The sequence below is a fragment of the Helicoverpa zea genome, chromosome 12 (genome assembly GCF_022581195.2).
Source record: "Helicoverpa zea isolate HzStark_Cry1AcR chromosome 12, ilHelZeax1.1, whole genome shotgun sequence".
Classification (NCBI taxonomy): Eukaryota; Metazoa; Arthropoda; class Insecta; order Lepidoptera; family Noctuidae; genus Helicoverpa; species Helicoverpa zea.
Genome location: NC_061463.1, coordinates 12,396,468 through 12,422,554, shown reverse-complemented (window position 1 = coordinate 12,422,554; position 26,087 = coordinate 12,396,468). Strand labels below are relative to the sequence as shown.

The following is a 26,087-nucleotide window of genomic DNA, read 5'->3' as shown; positions in this document are numbered from 1 at the left end:
AGAATCGAAAGCTTTGAAAGATACTCACTGAATACACAATTTTTCATCTATTGTCAATGCCTTAGAGAAAGCTAGTCACACACAAGGACTTGACAATTTCAACCGTCACCAACGAACTTGTCCTCATAATCAATGAGGTCCGATCACAAACCGTCGCCACATCCCGATCACCTACATAAATGTCAAACAAATCAATTACCAAATAGGTGCTAACTTCACCGTACCGTTCCGTTTACCCTTCGTACATGAGAAGCATGTTAGTGCACACGTTCCCTCAAGGACCAATGATGAGCAAGTGTCATCAACCCAGACTCTCTCTTTGTGCTAAAATTGTGCTGTGACTAATCTTTCTGCGAATTTCATGTGATTGCTGACCAACTTATGTTAGGAGTGTTAAATTTTATAGGCTATGTTAATTTAATTTCGCCGATTCCGTGTTTGAATGGTGCCATCAGGATACCACATACAGTATCTACATTTAGTCTTATCTGCCGGTCTACTTTTATGACTGTGAGATGTATTTAAGTCTAATAAGCAGAAAAGTATAGGTAGTGGTATTTTTCTCTTGTGCAATTGCAAAAACACTTTTCCCGGGTTATTATGGATGACAAACAGACATCACCTATATGATTAAGTAGATACTGTTAACTACAGCCATCTGCAACATCAGAGGCATCGCAGATGCATTGTTATGACAAAAACAAAAGCCAGATCACACTGGACCACAGAACTCTTACAGAAGATATTATTAATGACGGTTCCTAAAACTTAATAAGTGAGCCCTTACAATGTTGCTAAAGGCTATGAAGATATTACATCAGAAACCACTTAATGAGATGTATTGTTAAAAATTAGTCATGTCTTGAATAATCATGAAATTTATGATTTCTTAGCAGGTAATACGTTTAAGATAACAGAAGTGGTGACTAACTTAACGAATATGATAAGTATTTGATCACAAGATTAATTGTCGCACTAGAGAAACCGATTTATCTACGAACTTGGTATCTACTAGATTTAAACATATTTGAAAATGGAAGATAGCAGTGGAGAACAATTTCTTCGTATTCTCCAGAAGAATTATTAACTTTTTTCCGTTTTCGGATTTCTAGAACATCCAAGTGTTTTTAAATAAGTTTGAACGTCCTGTTATAAGTTAACAAGTCGGACTTACTAAGCGTGTTTTCCGGTCAAACCGCAAACAATTTGACATTTTATATTTATTTTGTTTATATGAAACCCTTGTCGCGTTGCTGATTGTTCTGGAAAGTCATGTTTACGAAGTAGTCTTACCTGAAACAAATAAATATTGTAATTTAGTAAATTACCATCATAAAAGGTAGGCAAAACACATGATTTACATACATTGCGATTAAGACATCTCAAAAAAGTAGAATTTAGGACAAAAAAATCACGCCTATTAATTATTATAAAGGGGAAAGTTTGTGAGATTAGGAATGTTTGTTTCTTTTTCACACGTAAACAGCTGAACAGACTTTATGAAACTTGGCAGTTATAAAGCTAATACGTCAGAATAACATACATATAGGCTACTTGTTATCCTGTTCGGGAAATATTTCCCTCAGGCAGCGGGTGAAACCGCTGAAAAAGCTGGTTAAAAATATTTTCCAGTTAGCCGTAATCGATATAATATTAGAATGATATAAATTGTACTTCTGTAGACTTACAAACAATAATGCCTGATAATTTTGTTATAGCAACGAGTTGCTTATTATTGATATGAGTTTGTCTGTAGGCGCTTAAATACACACAGCTAAAATTAAAGATCTCTTCTATTTATTATTTTCCTCTTTAATATTGACATATACAGGTTTAGGGGACTTTATTTGTTTTTGTTGAATTAAAGATAAGAACATAAACACTGTTCATTCGAAAAAAGTATTAAGTATTTTTGCCGAGGCGGTACTAAAAACTAGTAGGAGGAAGTCATAAACATTGTTAAAGCTTTGTCAACAAATTATTATTCAGGGTTTATGAAAAGTATGAAAACAAAATAAAAACTGACAAACAGCTCATCATTATTCGAGACAGGCAGCGCCATCTAGCAGAAAACATCGGAACATCTTATTTACTACGTACATTTTAACAAAATTTTGTTTCATTTTCGAGTAATATTGCTTTATTATGATATTTTTTGCTCAACAACCACAACTGCACTTTTATACATCTGAGGAAAAATATACAGGTAACTAATACTCGTAAATAATACGTATTCAAGCATTATTTCTGGGCTGCCTCCCCTATTTCTCCACCTTGGGTCCGGCGGAGTAAATTTTCACTTTTCCCCGTGTGGCCTTGGAAATAAATCTCGCTAAAAGGGGTGCACGAACTCATTAATCTCGTGTTTTCCCATCTAAATCGCGCCTCGAGTGCTCTATGTAACGCAATGGATGCTGGCTCCAGAGCTAATTCTGTTGTTTGACGTGCAACTAACTAGATAGGTACTAGCAAACATAGAAACTCAATAGCAGCTTTGTGAATTTTATTGACTAAACCCCACATATTTTCTTTTAAAACTCCGTACTTTAAATGTAACAGGCTAAGACTAAACAGTCTGGGTGCAACATTCCTGTACAGCAAAGCCTTTATGATACCAGGCACGACCTCATGTTCACCCTAGTTAAACCACAAACTAAATACATAGTTGAGCTTACTGAATTATTTAATGTTTTATCCCATCTCGTATATCTATTTTATCAAAATGCGTCAATTTACCAACACAATCTGCTCCGATTTACTATAAAATCAATAAACCTAATTCGCATAACGAAGCTGCAACTACCAGAGCAACGTTGCAAAATAAAATTAAGGCCTACACGCTATGCAGCCCAGCAAATCTATTTAAGAAATATTTGCTCAGCCATATTCCCAAGTATAGGCAATCTGACATACATACATCGTGATTTACATCGCAGTATTTAATTAAACATCCGCCTCCTAATGAAATGCAGCCAGCGCCTATCTCAGACGTTATGCAATGTTTAAACTAGCGCTTATTGAATTTATTTCTAGGTTCGCTCGGGATTTTTACTCCTCCGGATATTATTAACATTCCTTTACTTTGAACTTGATCTGTTTACGATTGCAACAGTAAACACTAGAATATTAGCTGGAAAATTGGCTGGTTAGATACAGCTGTTCAGTAACTTATTGCTTTTAGATACATAGTTTTCCTTGTCCCATGGCTACCATGGTAAAGATAGCTATAATAATACGATCAATCTATACACCTTGGTCACTCAGATTCTCTCAAACAAAGCATTAGTTATGGCAGTCATACACGTTAATATATACATGTATAATGTATTAGCTTTTATTTGATTTTGTAAATACCCCATTTGACGTCACGTTGAAAAATCTAGAAGTGGCAGATGATATGAAATATGTTTGAGAATTAAAATAAATGTCAGACACAAATCAAAGTCTTTCTCTCAACAGAAGCAAGAAATAACTAGCGGATTATATGACTGTAGTTTTTGCTATATTTTTCCATCTTTCTTGAGAAAAACATGTAAAAGAAATATTAGGTATTAAAGCAGGAAGTAATTGTGAAAAGAGCGTGCAGTTTTGCTCAAGCCTGTAAAGAAAATGTTTGTTTTGCTACATTGTGTATTATAAAAATAACCGCACGTGTTCTGGCTATAATTTTCTACGCGATAACAAAGTTTTTCATGACGAGTAAAGAATACTCGAGCGTTATCAAAAGAGGGCGCTACAATCGCTCTTTTTCTGCATTTTCTTTTTAAGAATATTATAGGAAACTATTGCTGTTTTTGTATGTTTATTATATTTTATCAATAATTATTCGTAGTATAATTTATGTTTCTGAAGGTTTTAATTTCATGATTTGAAACTTACCACTAAATAAACACAGATCTATTTTTTTTTTCAAGATATCTAAAGCCGTGAGACCACAAAAGTGGCGACTAGCTTTCAAAAAATCATGATGATGATTTATAGCCTAATAGGGGAGGCCTATACCCAGTGGGCGATTCAGGCTGTAGGATATAAGATGCAAGTCAAACCTATACGAATCGCTGTAACGAAACCATAGCGACTTCTAATTCGACGCCAACACCATCTAGTTGTAAAATCGGAACTAACTGTAAGAAAATTTTCTTAGAAGGAAAATCTAATCAAATATTTTTACTCATATTTTTCACGGATAAGCTGATAAATTGGTCACAGATTTATTGAGCCTAAAAAGCGTTGGTTAGATTTATAAATATGGTCGTAAGATTTAAATCATATCTAGAATTTGCTATAGAAGTTTTAACATATAGCTACGTAAGTGTACGCTATACATTAGCGAGGACGAAAAGCAATTTGAAATCGCAATAAATCATCTAATTGCGAGTGTTTGCGAGACAAAGGAACAAACAAACGTTCACTACAATCGCCTACACAAACGTCGGAAACATATCGTCGCGAGTTCATTGACATAAAGCCTGTTTACTAAACATAGCATTTTAATAAAATATACATGAATTTATAAATAAACTTCGAAATTATCATCGATATTATAAAGGCTTAAAAACGACATGTTTGCTTAGCAACGCCAGCTTGGGAAGAATATTTCGTCTATGATTTTTGGACTAGCTAATCCTATTACTGTGTTTATGCCCATTCTTGTCAAATATAAGCCCTAAAATAAATGTTTCATCATCATTTGCGTTGCCTTTTTCCAAACTTCAACCTATGTAGAGATTGGCTTCTAGTTTAACCGGATCCAGAGATTTACACAGAGCAACTGCCTATCGTGCTCTTTAACCCAGTAACCAAGGCAACTTAAAACGATCTAAGAGAAAAGACTGTTGATTTTCATGACGAAGCTTTAACCATGACAAAATGTCTCTCAGTGACTACTAACAGCTTAAAGATGCAAAGGCAGTCAATAATAACCGCAGTAAGCACATTGTTACCCCACGTGCAGACAAAGAGTGCATGGTGCTATTAATAGCGAGCCGCCCCCCGTGTCACACGGCCACTGACCAGGCCTTGGGAGTATTTGTGGCGCCATGGTCCACCACTTGTGGATCATAGCGGGAGATTCTGATTAATAAGCTCACCAGCTTGCATTTTTGTTAAGATGAGGAGAAAAAGGAAGGCACATGGGATACCTTACACCATGGAGAAGCTACTGTAAACTATTACTACTTGGATAAAAATATTTTTTGAGTACTGTGTGTCCTTGTTCGACGTAATAAAGTGTATGTTTAAGGTACAAATATAGCATCACGGATGATCACTTAAAAAACTTGTTTTGTCAAACGTCGCCCTACCTGAGTCCAACTGTTGAAACCTGTCCGTGCTTAGTATTCTAAGTTTTACATCAAAGAGACCAATTCAAGTACCGATTACGATGAATGTGCTTAGAATTTTAACGAAGCACTCCACACTTTATTACTTTGATAGATTACCTACAGCCTTCGAAAACTTACCTTTGGGTGTATAGACTTGAGGTTTTGATGAAGAAAGGACAGGTATGACGTCACTAACCTGACTGTAACTAGCACGAAGTTGACCTGAATTCCTAAAGACCATGACCGGCCACTGTGGAAGTAAACTATTGTCTACTGTGACTTGTAAGTACAATCCGCGACCTTTTGGTGGAATCCTTTGGTGTCGTCAACCTGTTCAGAAAATAGAAAGACGTGTGTTTCCTTATAAAAGAGGAAGTAAGAAAAGCCTTTTTCATTGTACTTGTATTTTTTTCTCTCTCCGCAGAAAATAAATAGGACATAACACACAATAACATTAGCAGTCGTCGGATATTCCGCACGAAGTGTCCTTGTATCATCGGGGAGTAAAACGAACAAATCAAATGTAGCGTTCGACTAAATTCGCATTTGCATTGCAAAGCGTTTGGAACAACTCGGCTAAAATGTGTTACAAGTGGAGAAACAAAACATTGTAATTTCCGGGATACTTGAGAGGAGTATCTTAAGTAACAAAGGGAATCAAAATTGTGTGTGGCTCTTGAAGATTGTATTATTACATCTTCCTGTTTTCATACGATATTTTGTTATTTATTCTCTTTGGCGTAATTTTAGCAGCTTGTTTTTGCTGTGGATACCAATTTCTATACGTATAGAAAGTAATCGACGAATTGTGAAATACAACATCTGGATAACATTGCATGTAAGCAATATGTAAACTGCTTCCAAATGTTATTACGAGCTTTGACATCCGACTTGTGTTTTGCTAATTCTTATTATTTCACGCAGAAAACAGTGTAACTGCAGGCTAAGAAACTGTGAAGAAACTTAATTTTTATGATATTCCTACGAATATGTTGGCAAACTGTCAACAAACGATTACTGCGGCAGAGATACATCTAAGCGTTGCCGCATTAGATACAACGTTGGGATCGGATCAAAAACATTTCTCATTAACAAAACTGAGTAATAGACCACGTCAAGCCGAGTGTGGTCATCGGCAGAAAAACACTAAAATAAAACTCCCGACATAAGTCGAGTTAAATTCAAAACACAGACGAAAACGTGGCGAAAATACAGATTCAAACATTATAGATCCATAAATCATTGGAGAATATTATTATAAGTTCAGAGAAACATCGAGCAGATTTGATAGTTTAACATTTAGTTGGTTTTCATTCGAATGCGGGTCACGCGGGTATAAAAACCAACTTTAAACACTGATACAACTTGTACCATTCGTCCAATACGTAGTCGTACATAGTCGTTCACTCACGTCAACACGGAATCTCCTAGTGATTGCTATTTTTAAAACTTGTTTTTATGACGTTCATTGAAGGCACATCCGTTGGCATAGCAACCCACATTAACACACTAAACTATAACTTGGTCAAACTAGGATTGTAAAGCCCGGAGCACCAACGTCATGAAACGCCAGCGTTAATTTTTAATGAAATCGACAGAAACCCAAATAGTATCACTTAAAATTTAAGAAACGAAAAATCTGTAAGTCGAGCCACGTCTACGTATCTATAACATTATCTGCGTAAAATTGGCGTCGTGTTAAAATAACTACGCCGCCACAAGGTCACTGCCTGCCTAAACATGGCTGAAGATTGATTCTAAACAAAACAAATGAATTTACTCAATAATTAATAACGTGCTATCTTTACATGGATAATGTTTGGAACACTTATTCGCAGGACTGGTGAATAGGCCGTTTATGATCGCCTCGAAATACGATGAATAATTTATTATGTATGTTATTAGGTACAGGCGATACCTGTTCATATATTTAAAAACCTGTAGCAAAAGCACCATACCTACTTGTACAACAGTGTTGACATACCGAATAAGCTCAAAAAAAAACTCAAATACATACACATTGAAAGACAGAGCATACGATGTATCTGTAGCGAGTAAACAGGAGAAAATATTGAAAGGTACTCGTATTCCAGGAGTCAATATACGCAGCTTATGAATAAACAAACACGAATCCGTCTGAAATTCGGCAGCATCCAATCTCGAGCGGAGACTTTACGACAGTCGGTGCACTCGTAAAATACCATAGTCTAGTTGAGCTTCAGAAACATATTAATGAAACAAAAGGTTTCATACAAAAACTTAGAAACATAGCCTGACATTTGCAGACAGTTTCATTACTTTTATAAGTTTTGCCAAGAGACATATTTGTTAAGCAAAAGCGTCGTTTCAATTCTGAAGTACACCAAGACATCAGTAAAAGGTTATTTACAACATTAGAAAAAAGTGTCATTGATAAAAATAGGTAGGCACTCATCGCAATTAGGAAAAGAACATCAATTAGGTGTGATAGCCAGGTCATGTAGTAATGTACGTCAGTCCAACATTATAACCATTGAGAACAAGAACACATGACACAAAGGTTGAAATACACACAGAATACGTCCCGTTCCTTGAAACGTACATGCAAAGGAATTCCTTATTTCGCATGTCATCGATATGTCACCGTAAGATTACAAACATCGTTAGATTACAATCTATCTCGAGAGATTGTAAACTGTCGAATTATTGTAAACCGTAACACCTGATTGCAATTTAACGCAATATTTTTCGCTATATTATAATCTATCGATGAGAAATTGTCAAATTGTCAACTGTCCGAAAGCTCTCCCTGATTGGTCAGTCTTTTTGTAAGATCGAGAGCGATGTAGAGCGGTCAAATTGTCAACTGGCGTAGAACGGAATGCATCTTGCGCGCTGATTGGTAGAACGTCAAAAAAGACAATGTTCTTTGCAACTCCCGGTGTCACAGCTCTTTGACGTGCAAAAATAAGTGACGGTTTAATTTTTTATAAAATCAAAAATTGTACTTAATTTTTAAGACTCAAATTACACACAATTAAAAATTGTATTAAAAATTGAAGTTAGTGACGAAAACGAATCGCTGCAAAACCGACTCCACGTAGTCTTGTCTGCCCTACCCCTAGAGTGCAATTCAAAACCGCGTAGGCGCGGAGGGGCGAGGCGGCCTGCGAGCTGAGGCGCAGGTAGTTTCAGCGCTCGCCGCCGCGGCTGAGGCTGGCCGGCAGAGCCGGCCAGCAAGCCGAAGCTGCGGTGGTGAGCGTGAAAACCATCTGCGACGATAAGCTCGCATGGGACCGCCGGAGCCCCGCAGCGCCGGAGCCGTGACAGAAGTTATGCTTGCTGCATGTTGCATGCTTACTTCCATGCTGGGTCAATTAATATGGGATGTGTTATATTTTAAACAAAAAACTCAGTAGGTACGAGTTAAAAAATTAGAAGGTAAATAAATATTTTTATGATGTCATTTAATAGTATTTAAGAAGTTTTCTGTTAGAATGCATGCTACAAATTTAGATGCAAAAAAATAACCATCATGCTGAGTTGTATTTAGAGTGGAAGATAACTCGTGGCTAAGATAGTATTATTTAGATGCTCGACGCTTTATTAATTGTGGCTGACTTAGTAATTTAGAAGGCAACATACATTTTTAGGGGCGAATAATGATATTAAAAAGAAGCCTGTTTAATTAGCACCCCTTTTATTTTATTTTTAAATATTAGTTTGTATTTGAAGACAAAATACCTAACTGTATTTTTATAAGAGTTATTTTTATATAAATTTAATACTTGAAGAATTTTTGAAGAGCATTTATTTTATTTAACTGACACCTCTATTTCATTCCTAACTCTACGGGAACTCCATGGGAACAGAACGGCTGGTCGTGATTGGTCGATCTTACAAAAAGACTGACCAATCAGAGAGAGCTTTCGGACAGTTGACAATTTGACAATTTCTCATCGATAGATTATAATATAGCGAAAAATAATGCGTTAAATTGCAATCAGATGTTACGGTTCACAATAATTCGACAGTTTACAATCTCTCGAGATAGATTGTAATCTAACGATGTTTGTAATCTTACGGTAACAGATACAATAAAGAAGTCAGTCACAATAAAATCACTGACACAGTGAACAAAACAAACAATAAGTGTTGACATCATTCTCTTTGAAAATTCATTGAACAACCCCGAAAATATATTGCTCCTGCCAGGTTTGCTAAAACTTACACTAATTAGTTCTCGCTTTGATTAATGATTTGTTTGTTGTTGACATTTGAATAACTATCTGGATTTTATTTACAGTTTCTAGATTTGCGTATTCCAAGTAATGTGGGTGTAATAAGGACATATTATCGTTGTCGGGTTTTAGTTTTTAATCTCATTAGTCGCTTGTGCGGCTTCGTAGTGCGTAATCAGGATTCTTGCGGTTTGTCCCACCGTAGCTTGCGAAATACAAGTAAAATGGGCGTATTCAATAAACCACTTCTACTGATTATATTTAAGAGTTTGTTGCTACAAAAATCACGCCCAAAGAAAGTGCTTAATAAAAGCAAAAATCATGATGACTATGATAATAACAAGGTGTTCTACAGCACATTACAGATAAGAAGAATCAACTGGCGAAAACAACGGACTTACCTATACAAATGAATGTAATACTGTATGTGTAACTACTAAGTACGTCACTGCAGTCCGCAGCGGTTAAGTGCTGCCAAAACTTGGCAGACAGGTCGAGCTGGCAGGCTTCGGTAACTATCACTTTGATGGATACTCTTCATTAGGATAAAAAGTTACACTGATGGGGACTAACGAAAAAGCTTAGAAAAACGGTTATGATGTATTGCAAAAAAACTAAAAAACCAAAATAATCTTAAGACCTTCATGCGGAGTTTGCGCTAACGACACCACAATGACAATGTTTTAAAAATATCACTAATAATCTTTTCCTAACATCACTGGGTGAAGAATTGTTTTGCCGCCGTACCTATGTGCTAAAAAATATAGCCATAAAACTGCGAAGAGGCATATAAGACGCCATATTCATCCCACGCGTTAGGTTCTTTATTTTCCTAAATTATAGCTTTGTTTATAAACGTGCTTGATATTGTTCACCTTTACAGGTTTGAAGATTTCTTGAACACGGTACAGCATTCGGCAGGAAAATCTTCCCTTATAAATAATCTTATGTTCTGTCGTCATAAAAATATGAACTGTTGGATCTAAGTCAAAAGAAGAAAAAAATACCAGTGCAGTCTGCCATACTAAATTATAATGTCCAGCAACTAAACTTAACGAGAATGAAACACAAATTGTAGTGCAATAAAAAATAGTAATTTCACGAAATGCAGGCGTTGACAAATAATAGGAGACGGAATTTTCTCGAAGAATAACTGCGTAATGCAGTTGCTTTTTCTTCAGTAGAACGAGCGTACGATCCGTCATCAGGTATCGTGTGGGAGTAAACTGTAGACAGGTGACCTCTATTACGTCAAATGAGCCCATGACAGTTTTATCGTGACATATTCAAACAGTGGTATTTCCACGACAAGGTAGCAAAATTCCTAAAAACCATAACCGTAATCAAACTTAAAGCCCTACTTCCGACAGCGTATAATTATGAGTATTAAGGCTAAAAGCCAACTATGTAAAGTCAGTCCCTAGAGCGTTATTAAATGAGTGTCGACGACCTGAGGATATAGAACAGTGCCAACTGCAACTATCGTTCCTTTATACTGTCCAGATGATGGTTCGGCTTACAGAAACACGTCTTTCACCTCCTTCTCATCATTAGGGAGCATTTCAGCATTTTGTTCCCCTAATGAGGCTATGCTATTAATTAACCTATATTGATGTATTATCCAGTTCAGAGATTGCATTCATCCGGCCATTTAGCGCGGCAAGCGTGGCCGCCGTTGGGAACAATGCGTTGCAGTAAAAATAGCTGGTTAGCCCCAATACACAAGGCCGAATGCGCTTTATTTTAGCTGGAAAGCGACACGAACCAAGAAAAACAAAAAAAAATGTCAGAAAGCTTATATACGAGATTTAAAGTAGAACTCGTACGTAAACAATGATTAGGATCGTTCTTCAATACTAATAAGAAAGACAGGGAGAAATCGTGAGAACAAGTCTTTCAACTTCAACCAGCCCAAATTGAATAAAATCGTCCAAAGCACATAACTCCTCCATAAACCTCGTTAATAAAACTGACTACAAGTTTGCAAAGACAATAAAAAATACCATCATAAACTTTGAACTCATTTATTGTTTCTATTATTTGTTCAATAGAGCCCGTCTCGCCGTTATTAAATTTATCACTCAGCATCGGCATCGGCAGTCAGACCGCAACATTTTTACTCCGACATAATTCAGTTTTAGAGCAAGATTCGAATAGTCCTAGCTAATTCCAAGTTCAAGGTCGCCGGGCTGCGAGTGTCAAGGTCACGATAAGGCGTATGAAAAGTACAGGATCTTATGTAACACCGACGTATTTGATCAGTTAAGTCTATTTGTAAGGCCCTTCTATGGCTGCCATGTTTAGACATTTTATCAAGCAAAGCTCTTTTATGAGTTTTGCGTGGATCCAATTTGTGGGTTTGTAATGGTATGGTTTCTGTTTTTAAAATTAAATCCTTTTTTCATTACGCATATTCCTAACTACTTACCTACTCCATAGATAATGTGAAATACATCCAATCAAGATTATTTTAAATGATATGCAGCACAATGACAACAAAGATTTCTAACACAATGAGAGCAGATGGCGCGAACAAACAAGAAGAGCCCGAAGGATGCTCTCACAAGCTTTGTTTGTTTTAAACAAGTTACGTGATTTTAATCCAAATTACAGTAACTCAAGGATGTGGGGTTGTTTTCTATTAATTATTGCATTATTTATAGCTGAAAGCGTTTGCATGCGCCGTACATGCCTGATTACTGGAAATAAGGCCGATATTTGCATATGCGTGTCTACGTGGGCTAAGTCTCAAGTTTGTTCGATTTGTCGGTATTTATAGTTTAACGGTACTGCAGGGCTGATGTTACTTGATGACAGACTTAGCAACTTGCCATTGCTATCGGTATTTTATGCGGACTTTGGTCTAGTTTTGTGTTGGCAGGTTTAGTGGCATCTAAAGGTCTTGTTGGAACATTAAACTTTGTTCGCCGTCCAAATGAGATTGTAAAGAACAAGTTTCTAAATAACAAAACGAAACCTTTAGCCGTTCTCCTTGTTAAATGTCTTTTATTACTACAATTCTCAGATTCCTGAGAAAATGCCTCTGGTGTTATGATCGGCCACTCGGCGTATGATTCAGGGGAGCGTCAATTTGAGGCCATTAGGAGCGCCCACGCAGTCTCTTTGTGGTTATTGACTCTACGCGACACCGGCTTCTGTCGCGATATCAATCCACATGGAAATTACTGACTTTGTTGTTTTTCTTAAAAAGGAATAAAAATTAAGTTCTAATTTTCAATTCAGATCTCAGATATTGATATCATAACTAAACCACCAAAAATTAAACTAAGAATTTGAGCAGAAAATAACATTATGATGAATAGAAAACTATGTAGACAGTAATAAGGAAAACTCTAAATGAAACAGTTCTGGCGAAACAAGATAATATTTATTTTATATTCATATCAATTTGATTTTATAAACTTCCTAATTTTATTATCTCAGTTGTACTTGCCTTACATTATTGCGTATATTGTTTTAGCAGTATCATAATCTGTGGTCATTATCGATTGTTTTTTTTTATTCTTACTATTCGCCTTGACCTTTTTATCGGTTCCTACATTAATAAATTCGACTGGTTTTGGACCACATGTAGCAAAATCCATGCGAACGAATGAGGCCTCATACTAGCTGATCGGTCTACGTCATACACATCGCGAACACAACAAAAAGGCTAATAAAGCTATCATCAGCAAGATCTGGGAGCCTCAACATCTGACACAGATTACGTAACTGATCCAGAGCATGAAGAACGTCCCACATCTGCTGACCTTCGCACCAGAAAATATACATTAAAAAATTAACGTTTTAAGACCTACGCACGGATGGCATATAGTCCGGCAACTGAACTCGTAAATCAAACAAAACACTAGATATAATAATTACTGTTACAGACGTTTTTATATAAATCGCTGCGGAACCGGCGGCGTTTGCGTCAAGTAATAAATTGCAATTTGGCTGTATACCAAAACAGTGTAAGTGATGTGTCTAACTCTATTAGCGGATTGATACGAGATGTTTTACTAGATTGCAACTTTACAGTAGTAGTTTTCCATAAAGATCTTCAAATAAGAACATTAATACTGTCTGCTAGCCACTTATTAGGATAAAGACTGGAATATTTATCGAGCCATTATATTTAACTAAGTCCACATAACGAGATAGAATAGAAATTACTATGATTATATCACACTGAAAGCCTCATCAATGCTCATGATTTAACATCAGGGCTCAATTCACAATTTCTTGCGCGTGTAACTTGTCAAGTTCTATCGAACAAGAACTTTCATCTAAATTCCTTGTAACTGAGAACTTGAAATGCATCCACCAACCGATAATATTCTAAGACCTGCTGCCAGATCTGCATACAGTGTTCCTTTTGTCAGCACGATTTATTACCTTACCTAAAACGGCTTAAAATGTATGTGACTATAAAGGCTATATACTAAGAATGTTTCTTAACTAGGTGCTGTTAGAGTATTAGGTACCCGTTTGGTAAAGGCATTTATTTCCAAACCATACATGAAATGCCTTAGTAGTACAGGTGCAACATCAAAGACAATGAATGGCAATAAAAAGCGGAACACATCGGCGCCAGTTGGTTCAATAACCCATTCATATCGACTGTAACGCTCATAAGAGTACTAAATCGATCGATGGTACCGATCATCATAGTCATAACACACATTCATCGATGCATAATTTTGCGGCTTAAAACACAACCAATGACGTCAATCCACTAGACAAACCTACGACGTTCAGGAAGTTATACATTTTCTTTAATAGTGTCATCAGATCAAGATTTAAAATAAATCGCAGTTTTAAGTAATGTAGAACGCAAAAGGGACACACAAAGGGTTTTGGCCACTGAATTATACAAGGACAACATCCTTATTATCTGCTTCTAAGCGACACCAAACAAAGGCTTCATTGCATCAGGATCACAACGGACATGTGTTTGCTCGGGATAATTAACAATTCTGTCAGTGCGTACACAAGCGGAACAAAAACAACCAATACAAGACAGCCTCTCAAATAATTGGACCGATCCAATTTTGTACATGCTGATAGAAAATAACATTCGTATTACCAATCACTTTCCAGAGGATCCATTTACAAGAAACAGAGGAAACGAACTTACTTATTTTGGAGATTGATACATTTTTGTGGGTCGAAGATAATATTCCAGATGTTTTCAATTTCTGAATGAATGTTTAATATTATTTACTCCAGCGATGAGGCTTCCTTATTTTGAATCCAGTAATAAGTTCAAAAAGGCAACAGAGACGAATTCTCAAATTGAATTACATAAATCAGTTCTTAAATGAGCTGTGATCGTATGTGATCTAGATTAAAATTAGCGACGTATAAAATTCGAATAAAACGACATCTTTAATTTATAGGACTGTTAAATGGGGCGAACCTATGTCATTGCCAAGGTTAGTAGCTTCTTGAATCCATTATAAGACGTATAGTACGAAATGTCATAGCAGCTGATGATGTTTTAAAAGCTCCAAGGATGTCATTTGTACACCCTAACGGACGAAACATACACGAGAGTTTGAAAGGGTAAAAAATCAATTGAAGTGACTTCAAAGAAACCGAACTGCCTGCAGGGGCGTTACTGAATCAAAGCTGGATCAATCTCCAAGCTCAGTGAAACATTAAAGATTTGGCATAACTTCACATCCATGTAGCTAAGAAGCAGTGGATTATTTGATCTATTTTTGTACCATTTTAGCTTGTTTTTTATGAGTTGCCAAAATTACATGGTAGTCTTTAACTGTAGACTGGTAGATCCACAGACTTTTTGACAGATATGAACAAAAAGCAGGAAAAGGTTATCATCTAAAATCTACACCAAGCATCTTCTGTAGCTAAGTGTCGACAAAATCCTATAATCTGACTTAAGTCAGTACTATAGACCGCGAGTCTATACCTATACATAGCAGAGAGCGATACAACCGGGTAGCTTTAGGGTAAAACTACTCGGTAACTGAACAACTCTCATGCACAACTGTTAACGAGACGAGCTAAAAATACCGCGGCGACACGACGCGACCGGCCTTCGGGGCAATTTTTTTATAAACCGGTATTGTAATGCGATTATACGATGAAATTCTGACAATTTCTTCAATACTTAAGGAATAACAAACTCTCATACCCTCGAGCACTTCGCAAAGGACATAAAAAAGAAGTTTCAACATTTTTTTGTTATTTTAATACACTAACTCGCCTTAGAATGGATATTTTATTCATTCAGATAAGCTTATCTCCATTTGATTTGATGAACTTAACAGGAAAAAGTTTCAACTACGTTACAACGGAAAAAAATGTTGAATGAAAGTCAAATAAGGAAAAACCGGCATAACTAATATATATGTTATAAGCTATGTACAAGGTCTACAAAACAGCAATCCGGAAACATGATGTAAATATAGAAAACGAAAAACTGAACAACTCACGCGTACCACGTGTGAAGGAATAATAAATTGTTGCAAATAATCGGAATACAAACACAATTGGTAAACGGAGTGTTCTGGAGTCTGTCCAATTAATTAACTATGAGGTTATGCGAATTGCAAGCGAAGATACCGGCGAAGCTGACTGGCAGTAAATAAATGAGGAAAATGAAACTGAATTAAGTATAATCAGAAATGATCGAAGAGTTACGGAAACAGACATTGCTTTAAATAAATCCAAGGATCAGAGAAAACTCATACTTTTTCTTCGGATCGTCAATTTCATGTAACCCACCCCGGAAGATTCGCGAAGACTAATGAACCTGATCACTTATTGCGCAAAGGTACACGTGACCAATCTAAATGCAGAACTTTTAATTCCTGGCGAGTGCACAGGCCTGGGTTCAGAGACCGAGTCGTGGACACCGAGTTAAATCCCGCCGTGATAAACACGGGAACTGGCGGGCTTCCAACGGGAATCGAACGGCACCCACAGGGGAACTCGCCCACAATAAACATTGAACCATTGTCTTTATGGTCAGAATGGAATTGGCGAAAATTTATGTTGCCTGGTTAGGAGTAATCTCTGTTCTGGTCTTATTTGGAAATTAAATTGCCGAATTGGCAAATCTGAAATACTTGGTCTACAAAACAAAGAACACCCAAAAAATTCTTTGCTACGACTGAAGAATCCTCTGAAAACTAACCAAAAATTCTTAAAAATATTCTTAGGTTTTCACTTTAGAATAAGCATTACAGGTAATAAATATACAAGTAGGTGTTATTGAACTTGATTGTTAATTCTGGACATCCGGAGAAAAATCAGACGAATTTAGAACGCTTTCGTTTATAATTTTCTTTAAATAGCTTTCCACGAACACTTTTCCCAGTACAGATTTGTTGTTTTATTTTTAAATCAGCTCTTAATTTTCATCGTAAAAATGTTTCCATTCCTGATGATGTTTCAAGAAGATAAACTTTATAATTTATTTGAAATTTGAAAAGACAAGCTGTTTCTTTCGGAAGAACTTTCATGAAAAGGAATGACTTCTTCATTATTTTCATATGCAGCTCAAGTTTCAGTAGCATCCTATGTAAATTTTCAGTAATATCGACATGTGCCAATAGCGGCACAGAGAGATGCGCGTACGCACTATTTAAAGCGGATGTAGGGCAAGTCAGTGGGACGGCTGCGTCCAGCCTAGTGCCAAATAACGGCCAGGTGGCAACCGCACACGGGGACTTCTATTTTGGATCTTACTACAGCGTTTGGGCAGAATTAGCTTTATATAACAAAATATATGAATGGATCATTAATAGCTGCTTATTTTTGGCCATTGCGTACTACACCTGAAGCTCAACTAGCATTGATTGTTGGAAGTCTTTCGCTTGCACATTTAGCCAGTTCATTGTCTCTCTTCCATTCCACTAATCCTTATGCACAAATTGGAAGCTTTTGTCGCTGCAGTCTGAATGAGGCAAAATTTAATTGTTCCTCTGCATTCATAAATCAATTCATGCCTAGTCTAAAGCTATGTCTGACCTAGTTTTATTGTTAGCGCATATAGGACATCGCTGGTACTATATACCAGTATTTGGAACACACGGATGTTTAACTTACGCTCACAAATAACGGCTGCAGTTAAAATACATATTGAAGCAGCTTTCAAATGTGTAATGGGAAATTATTACATCAGCTTCCATTTTATAGCGAAATTTTGATTAAAGCTAAGCGTCCACTTGTCGCTATCGTACGCAACGGACGTATCGCACGCAACGGATCGTAGTATTATTTATATAGAAACTCAAACAAGTGCGTCCACCTGTCCGCATCGTACGCATCGCACATCTTGTTTGAGTTTCTATATAAATAATACTACGATCCGTTGCGTGCATTGCGTCCGTTGCGTACGATACCGACAAGTGGACGCTTAGCTTAATTATCGAAGCAAATGTACCTAGTCTTGGAACCACGGACATTACAAATAAAGTAGACCTATATATGGGCAATTGTTTATTGAAGTTAGGAGCACATCTCCATCGACTAACGATGAGGTAATTAGTCAAAAACATGCTAAACAGAATGAATTAGTTCCAGACACGAGATAGTGTAACAGCTCAATCAGTTAGCACCCAAACGCGAGCGTTCCAGCTAATTAGCCACAATCACGCCGCGAGTAGTTCCGACACGCTGATTCACTTTTTACACTTAACTCCGTGCCAATCAATGTGTACACTAATTTGGCAATTTTCTGGAACAATTCAATTTCTCAACTTGAATTGTATTGTAGTAGTATACAATTGAAGTGTCGACAGTTGACACCAATGAGGAATAATGTCAAAATAGGTACACTGTCTAAAATCTATACAATTGAAACCCTTCTTCATGAATAAAGAATTCGATTTTAGAAGTAAGAATAAAAATCAAATTGTGTTTCAACAAATAAAAAATAAAAAATCTGCTTCGTTCATTTTATTCTGTGAGCTTTTAGAACTGGCTCTGCAAGACCATAACTTTGTTAGAAGCAACTCAAACGATTATAGCAAAAGAATGGGTTCCGCAGACAACGTGCTAGGCGTCTCATGACACCCCCGGGATCAATAGGGGGCGATATTCATAGCCGGCACGTGTGTGTTTAGGCGGATAACGTGTTGTTCCACAGATACCAAGGCAAATAGAAAAGAAACACGCTTTGCAAAGCCTTCGACGCCTTTCCTGATTCACATCCACCAGGATTTCCCGGATTTGTTCCTTGAAAGTATTGTCTGATCTATGCGCGTACCTAGCACATCCCTTTTGGTTTAAAGAGACCTTTAACCAGTTAATTCACTGCTGGTCAGTCCATTTTCTTGACTGTAATGAAAAGCTCTCAACTGGTCGAAATCGTGTTCAGTAACTTTATGTAAAACAGAAAGCCAAACAAAAACGTCATCCAGTGCTATCTAGTTAATTTGGATGCCAACCCAATGTTTGTAAATCAAGATAATGTTATTTGCATATAGAGTAATTTCTTTGTTTGCCGCAGTATGAAGAAAATTACTGGATGATGCAATTTCCTTTTACGACAGAAGAACTTCGCCTTAAACTTGTGTCTCCCAGGTGGCCACGTGTGGTACATTACCTGATGGTTTATGGCCTGCAATGATGCACAACCGTCTGCTCCTACATTTACGAGCTCATACTTCACTCCTACTTTATGACATAAGACGATAAAGGAAAACTTTTATTATACTAAACTTATTACTGATCAATACGAGGAAATATATTTTTTATGTTTACGCTTTTGTTTGCGAATTTGGAAAATGAGGTTAAGACGCAGAAGATCCTCGTAAAAGATAATATAGACGCGAATGTTATTGCAAACAGTTTTATTCTCAAGTGGCCCGATTTTAAAACGTTTTCATTTTGTATCGGTTCTATTGTTGCTAATTTGGCTAGAGGTTCTGCCATTAGCTGGTGCTGCATTTAGCAGCATAGTTATAATTAATTTCCAACTAAGAGAAGAAGGTTTCACAGCAAAATTAATGTCCCAATTTTCTTCTATTACAACGTTTTATACTAATGAAAAATACAGCTGATTGATAGGCAGCTCTCTACTTTTTGGCTTAATAAAAACAATATTTTTATTTTTCACGAAAAAAAGTGAAAGCTGTCTGAATCGGTGTCGCGTAAACATTACGATAGCGGATAGGATAATAAATGGAACATTATTGCGGCAACTTCCTCGGGAGAACTGCCACATTTCCACTAGGGAAGCGACTCTGCGGATATAGACCGACTCGCGGATACAGATACGAGAATCGTGCCGCGAACGTAAACAACGGGGTAATCGGTTTTATATCATTGTTTTACTTCTTTTCACCTCACTTTTTTCTTATACAAGACCATATTATTCGTGAATTTATTCCAAAAGTTTTTCTGAAGGTGACAATAGTACCAAATTGAACAACTTTGGATTGAAGGACACCTAATCTCTCAGATACAAGGATGCTCAACTCTCGTTCTCTCACCTTTGTAAATGAGTGCAAAAGAACAAATAACACACAGGTGAATCACCTTTGTTTTTCAGCTTCAGAATTAGTAGTAATTCAAGTAATTCCCACAGCGCGCAGATGTACAGCTTGACGTTTAGAATAAATCGCAGGAGTTAATTTATAGCGACGGGTTGTGCTACAGAACGTATAGTCAGACTAGTTCTCACGTAGTAATTCTTGAGCTTGCAAGGATAACAAATAACAGATCCACTGTTTTATTGCTAGAATTGTGTGGAAAATGAAAGTCATCTAAAGTCATAACATTGTTGAAGAATAAACTGAAAGCTCATGTAATTTTCTTTTTCATATTTTTATGATATAGCCACGGAAAAGTTTAAACCATTAAACGATTATAAATTGCGGATATCTAGTTGTTTACAAGTGTGGTAACAGCCCTAGTTTCGTCGAAATCGTAAATATTAAAATTAATATCTTAGCGGAGTGACGCGCTATTTGATTTAGCTTTTACGACAAATCGAGATCAGACGCTAGTCAAATGTCAGACTTATTTAAAGTCTGGACGTCTCTCATATACAGCGTGTTTACATACGCAGTCTGACTATAGTGGGGGTCGCACCATATATTTTAATAGTGGACATATTAATGGCCCATATCAAAATCTGTCTTATATTCATGGCTTTATGTAAATACTAATATTCAGATTATTATTTTCATATGTATATTAAAATCATGGTAATGATGCATTTTAGTACTAATTAGTTTGCGAAAACGCGACTTTATGAGAGCATTTAAAATGTTTATGGTATTTGAGAATTCTCCTTATTTTCCATCATTGATATAATTACACAATGCAATTAGCAATACGATAGATTGTAAAGCACATAAAATATCAACTATTTAAAGCAGTACGAATATTCCCTCAACCTTACAGTTACCGATATAAAGCGCGACATAAAAACCGACCAGTGTCATTTTAAACAGGATAGTTCAAAGTACCTATATTAATCTCACTATTCAGGTACAGCGTCCTAGGACTTCATTACGCAAAAAGGCAAGAAATGCTTAAATTAGTGCTCACAAAAACCATAAAAAAAGGTAGCCTGTGCCTGGGCTCCCTTACTTGACTACCTGAAAAGGCATATAGAGGCCACGCATTAAAAAAAACAAATGAACTCGGTACCAACGTCGTTTAATAAATGTTACAACTTTTTCGAAGATATTTCTAGTAGATGAATGTCCCTTTAGAAGAGTTTAGCTTCGGTTTTTGCAGCTTTTTCCAGACAAATTCCCTAGAATCCAATAATTAATTGCTCCTTGGAAAATAAATTTGAAAAAATGTTAATTATTATTTGCAGACGCTCCTAAAGCTCGGTAATTTATACATGTCTGTAAAGTTGTACGATTTGCACAGAATTAATTATGTTTTGAGTAACATTCGTCTGTGGCTCGAAAGCTCTAGGTCGTGTCGAAGAATGCTTGTTTGCAGACACATCGCCTAGCTCCAGATCTCGTGTGTCTGACATAATTATGTCAAAGCGTACTTGTCGCACTATTCTGACAACTACACTATTTATAGCACGCCTTACAGCTACATGATTTATTAACTAAACATCGTCAAGCTAAATAATATTAGTCTACGAATCTCGTTAATTGTTTGTAATAAATTACTATTGAAGTATAGACAAAAGTTAATAAATGTACGAAAATCTAAGCTTAATATTAGCGGGCCCACTTCAGCACATAGATCCGATAAAACTATAGTATTAAATGCAAACATGTGTTATCAAACTTTTTTATCTGGATCAGTGCAAGTTCCGTTCAAAAAATTCGTTATCGAAGAGGAAAACTATTACAATAAAGGGTACAGGAATAACAGCAAAGTGGACATTCGTAACTAACATCCCTATCATGAGGAAAACTAACAAAGAGATTATAGTCAGCCTGCCTCGTGTCGATATGCACGAGGAAATAACACGAAAATAAGTATTTTTTTAAGTTTTCCGATATCACTAGAGAATATGGTATTAGTCGCACACACGTTAGTAACACACGCACCTTGCGCTGTGCCGGCGTTTTCATACTTCGATTTGAGCTTAGCGGCAGTCGCACGCGCATCCGACCTGACAGTGTCAGTGGCTGTCGAGCTCGTGGTGGTCGTTCTGAACGACAGGGTCGTGGAGAACGTGGACGAGAAGGAGGACCCGAGCCCAAGGCCGAGGGTGGTGCGGTAGCGACGTCTGTACATAGTGGTGGCGATGTGAACGCTGCGGTAGTCCGAACGCGACTGAACGACGAAAGCGCGTGCGCCCCAACCCGGAAAAGCGGCCGCGATTTATTATAGTACGAGAAAGTCGCTCCCAGACGCGTAGACGCACGGGAGTTAATAGTGATGTTTCTGTCACGCCTGCTCCCTCGGGAGGTGGGCAGGAACACTGATATCCCACTAACATGACAAGTGACTCTGTCTGCTCATCATGGCTGAGGTGAATAAACTATTTTAATAGTTTAGCGTCTATCATGCCAGAAATATCTCGCGTGACGCCAGGAGGCCACTGCGATGTTTATCGATATTGTTTCGATGCTCTCGAGTCTGCGTGCAAGTCACAGGTGCGCTGCGCCATTCAGGATATCGACTCAATAAAGATCCTCCGCATTTTTTTTTTAAATTGATTCTCCACAAAACTTTCATATTGAAAGCTTTCATTCAAGGAAAATGCAATTCATATTCATACATGAAATTAGCTTATCTTTTATCACACTAACATACTCAATGACTCATGAAAATCGAGGTGATGATTAAAATCCAACCGAAAAAGCAAGTCAGTGCACACGCCCTTATTTCACACTTGAGCTTTGATTAGCATTGAATGAATTAAAATAATAATACCTAGTAGGCTATTACTTAATAAATGTAATCAAAATATCAAATAAGTATCACCTGTAATTCCCAATTATGTATTAATAAAGATATGTCAAAATTGCGAAGGTTAAAAAACGTTTATCAAATAATAATTTGTTTTATCCTTATATTTTAAACTAACCATTTTCCTGTGATATTACTGCTTCTCGAGGAAACTACAGCCAGTACTGGAATAAAATGTAGCCTATGTTTCTAGGGAAGAGTGAAGCTTTCTAACAGTGAAAGAAATTTTAAAGTCAATCCAGATTTTTTTAAGTTTATCCATTACAAACCAAGAAATAAATATAATATTAGTATAAGTATAGACATGAAAATAGAATACCAAAGTTTACACCGGGCAACACCTGTGAAATACATAGTAAAAGCCACAGGCAATAACAACAGTAATTTACAATTCCATTGTCACTCATTAGCTAACAAATTGTGAAAAACAATTCATTTTCTATTCATGTAATCGGTACTCTTTTCTGCTGTGAATGTGAAGTTCAGTGGTCATAAAAATAAATTAAAGACGCAATTGCTTACTTCAAGCAGTTGTGTTACCTAATTTTGGCAAAACCCAAAAAGAGGGTAGTGATAAAATTATGACCAAGCAATGTAGATATTGATTTTTATTTTGGGTCAAAACGAACTTAGCCTGTGTATTTTGGTGTTTTCCGGTTAGATTTTTTCAACAGCCCTTCATAGTATACTCGAAACTGTTTTCAAGTGTGTCATTCAAAAGATATGATAATTTATTTAATAATTTACCTTACTACATCCTGTATTGTTCAATACTTGCTGCTCAATATTACTCTTCCCATATTTTTCTAGAATAACTGTCACAGTTGACCTTGGAATCTCATGAATGACAATTATATTGGAAACATGTTCAGACAAGATGAATCACTACCCACACATTAATAAAAGACTAGCAATAAAAATTATACATAAGTTTTTATATTCCAAGTATGACTTGCAAGTAAGTTGCTAGTAGTGTCTGCTTAAAGTGATTTATGGTGATTTCATATTAGGTCCCAGTTAGAAAATAAGTTCCAATAGTTTTCCAGTTGGGTTTTTAAATTATTAAATCCTGACCACTCTCATCATAATCGAATTAAAATTAAAATATTGTTACAAAAAATTATGTTCTTTTGCAGGTTCCTACTATTTATTTACCAAAACTGGCCTAGAATATTTCAAGTTATAAAAGTGTTACTTATCATTATTCAGTTCACACATTCAATTGTAGACACAGAGCATTTTGTGTCCAGAAATAGACCTTATCTATTACAGAGAACTTGCTAATAAGCTGATCAAACAATGCTCTCTTATGAAAACATATCATTTATCTCTCAAATGTGCCACTTGACGCTCAAAGCAGTTCCATTAAATAATGTAACTATACCCACAATGTATGGAATACACATTGTCTCATGTACTTACACTTCATTCAACAAATTAATGATGATTGTCAACATAAACAATATATTTTACTAGGCTTATTCAATTCATTGACTTAAAACACTGGGGATTACCTAACAGTAGATAAGGCTGGCAACTACTGGTGGATAGGGATGTGTGTGTAGTACTCACCGTTTATTGACCAGATATGTGAGGGCAGGGAGTGCGCGGCGTACACCCTGCCGAGCGCGAGCGACGTGCCCGCCACGGGGCCCGCCTCCTCGTTGGAGCTGGAGTCTGTGTCGGGGCTGGCGGCAGCAGACGCCTCATAGCTCTGCGAGTTCGGTGGGATCGCGATCGCTTCGTGAGACGCATGCAGGTCCGGCACGGAAGACAGTGACCTGGCGCGCTGGCGGTCGTTTGATACTTGTATCCCTGGTATCGCTCTCAGGAGGCTGAACCCGGCGCTGCCCGACACCACCTCCGAGCTGGAGCTCGTGGAGAATGTCCTCGTACGCGGACTCTGCCCCCCGTTAGCCGTACTTGCCTTTGCGCCCATCGCGACTCCGTTACGCAAAATTCACACCTGTCACGCACTAAAACCAAGAATCACGAGCACACGCGGGACGCGACGACCGCGCCGGCGGAAGACATCGTACGACACACAGAAATTGGATAACTTTATGCTAAAAAAATAACACGGCAACGACAAACACAAGTATGTTGCAAAATTGTAAACAGCCTTTGCATGTGCCCTGCTGCAAAATTTTGACAGGTGTATCTTTTTTTATTGAAGTGAAGTTAGAACGGGTGTTCTGCGCCACTATCGTTCAAAAACAATCACGAGTTTATTCTATTCAGAATGGAATAAAAACGATTTACCCGAATGTATTTAGCTAAAATAAATGCAATTTTTCCTAAATTATTGAAATAATCACAAAGTTGTGAGGTGGAAACTTTTGAATGTAATAAAGAAGGCGTATTTTACTTGATTCATTAAAATCCTTCGTTCAACACCAACTCATATAAAAGTTTCATAATATTTCGTAGTGTTTTCATCACAGCGAGCGCGTACTACGAGTAATCGCGCACTCGATTTTATCCCAAATGTTAAAGTAACTATATGTCTGTCCGGCTCTTACGCCAAAACTATATCTACTCTTTTTATCTGATTGTGTTGTGGGTAGATTACACACGTGGCACAGATTATTAGTAGTAGTTCCCACTGAACGCTGCTGGAAAGTGGAGATCAGCTGGACTAAAACTACGGTCAGCAATTAAAAATCACTGACATATAGGTGCATGACGAGCCTATCATGAACTTACAACATTCTGTTTAACTAACCAGCTTAAAAGTTTTTTTTTAAGTTAAAGGTCTTATAGAGTTAGGAAATGAATAATAAAGAAACTGAACACAGTATGAGAGACTTTGGGTTAGGGATCCTGTCATTTAATAACGCGTGTGAAAGCGTTTTGGTTCTTCAGCAATCAATACTATCACAGTCATTATTTAACAGCGCGAGCAGCTGAAGCTCCCTCGACTTAGCTCGTAGCTATGTATTCTACTATTTTTTGACAGGAATAGTGGCTGTGGTTGAAATATTGATTGACTTGTTGCTGTGTAAAATAGGATAGCTGACTAGATATAAACTTGTGAGATGACGTTACATAGTGAACCATGATCTATCTTGGGACAATGCGGGAGGATCTTGATTTCATAGACTCATCCACCTTTTTCTTCTTATTTTCCTGTTACCATATTATAATTCTCATCAAACAAGGA

The 26,087-nt window shown here is 36.9% G+C and overlaps 1 protein-coding gene across 1 annotated transcript in view; it reads right to left on the bottom strand.

Moving 5' to 3' along the window:
• LOC124635392 (E3 ubiquitin-protein ligase ZNRF1) overlaps positions 1 to 25,101 on the bottom strand; it is an 84,827-nt gene extending 59,726 nt beyond the window's left edge. Inside the window, exon 1 of the mRNA XM_047171274.1 lies at positions 24,497 to 25,101. Coding sequence (XP_047027230.1) covers positions 24,497 to 24,863 — 367 coding nt within the window. The 5' untranslated portion in view covers positions 24,864 to 25,101. The remainder of the gene's footprint in view (positions 1 to 24,496) is intronic.
• Between the last annotated feature and the right edge of the window lie 986 nt (positions 25,102 to 26,087).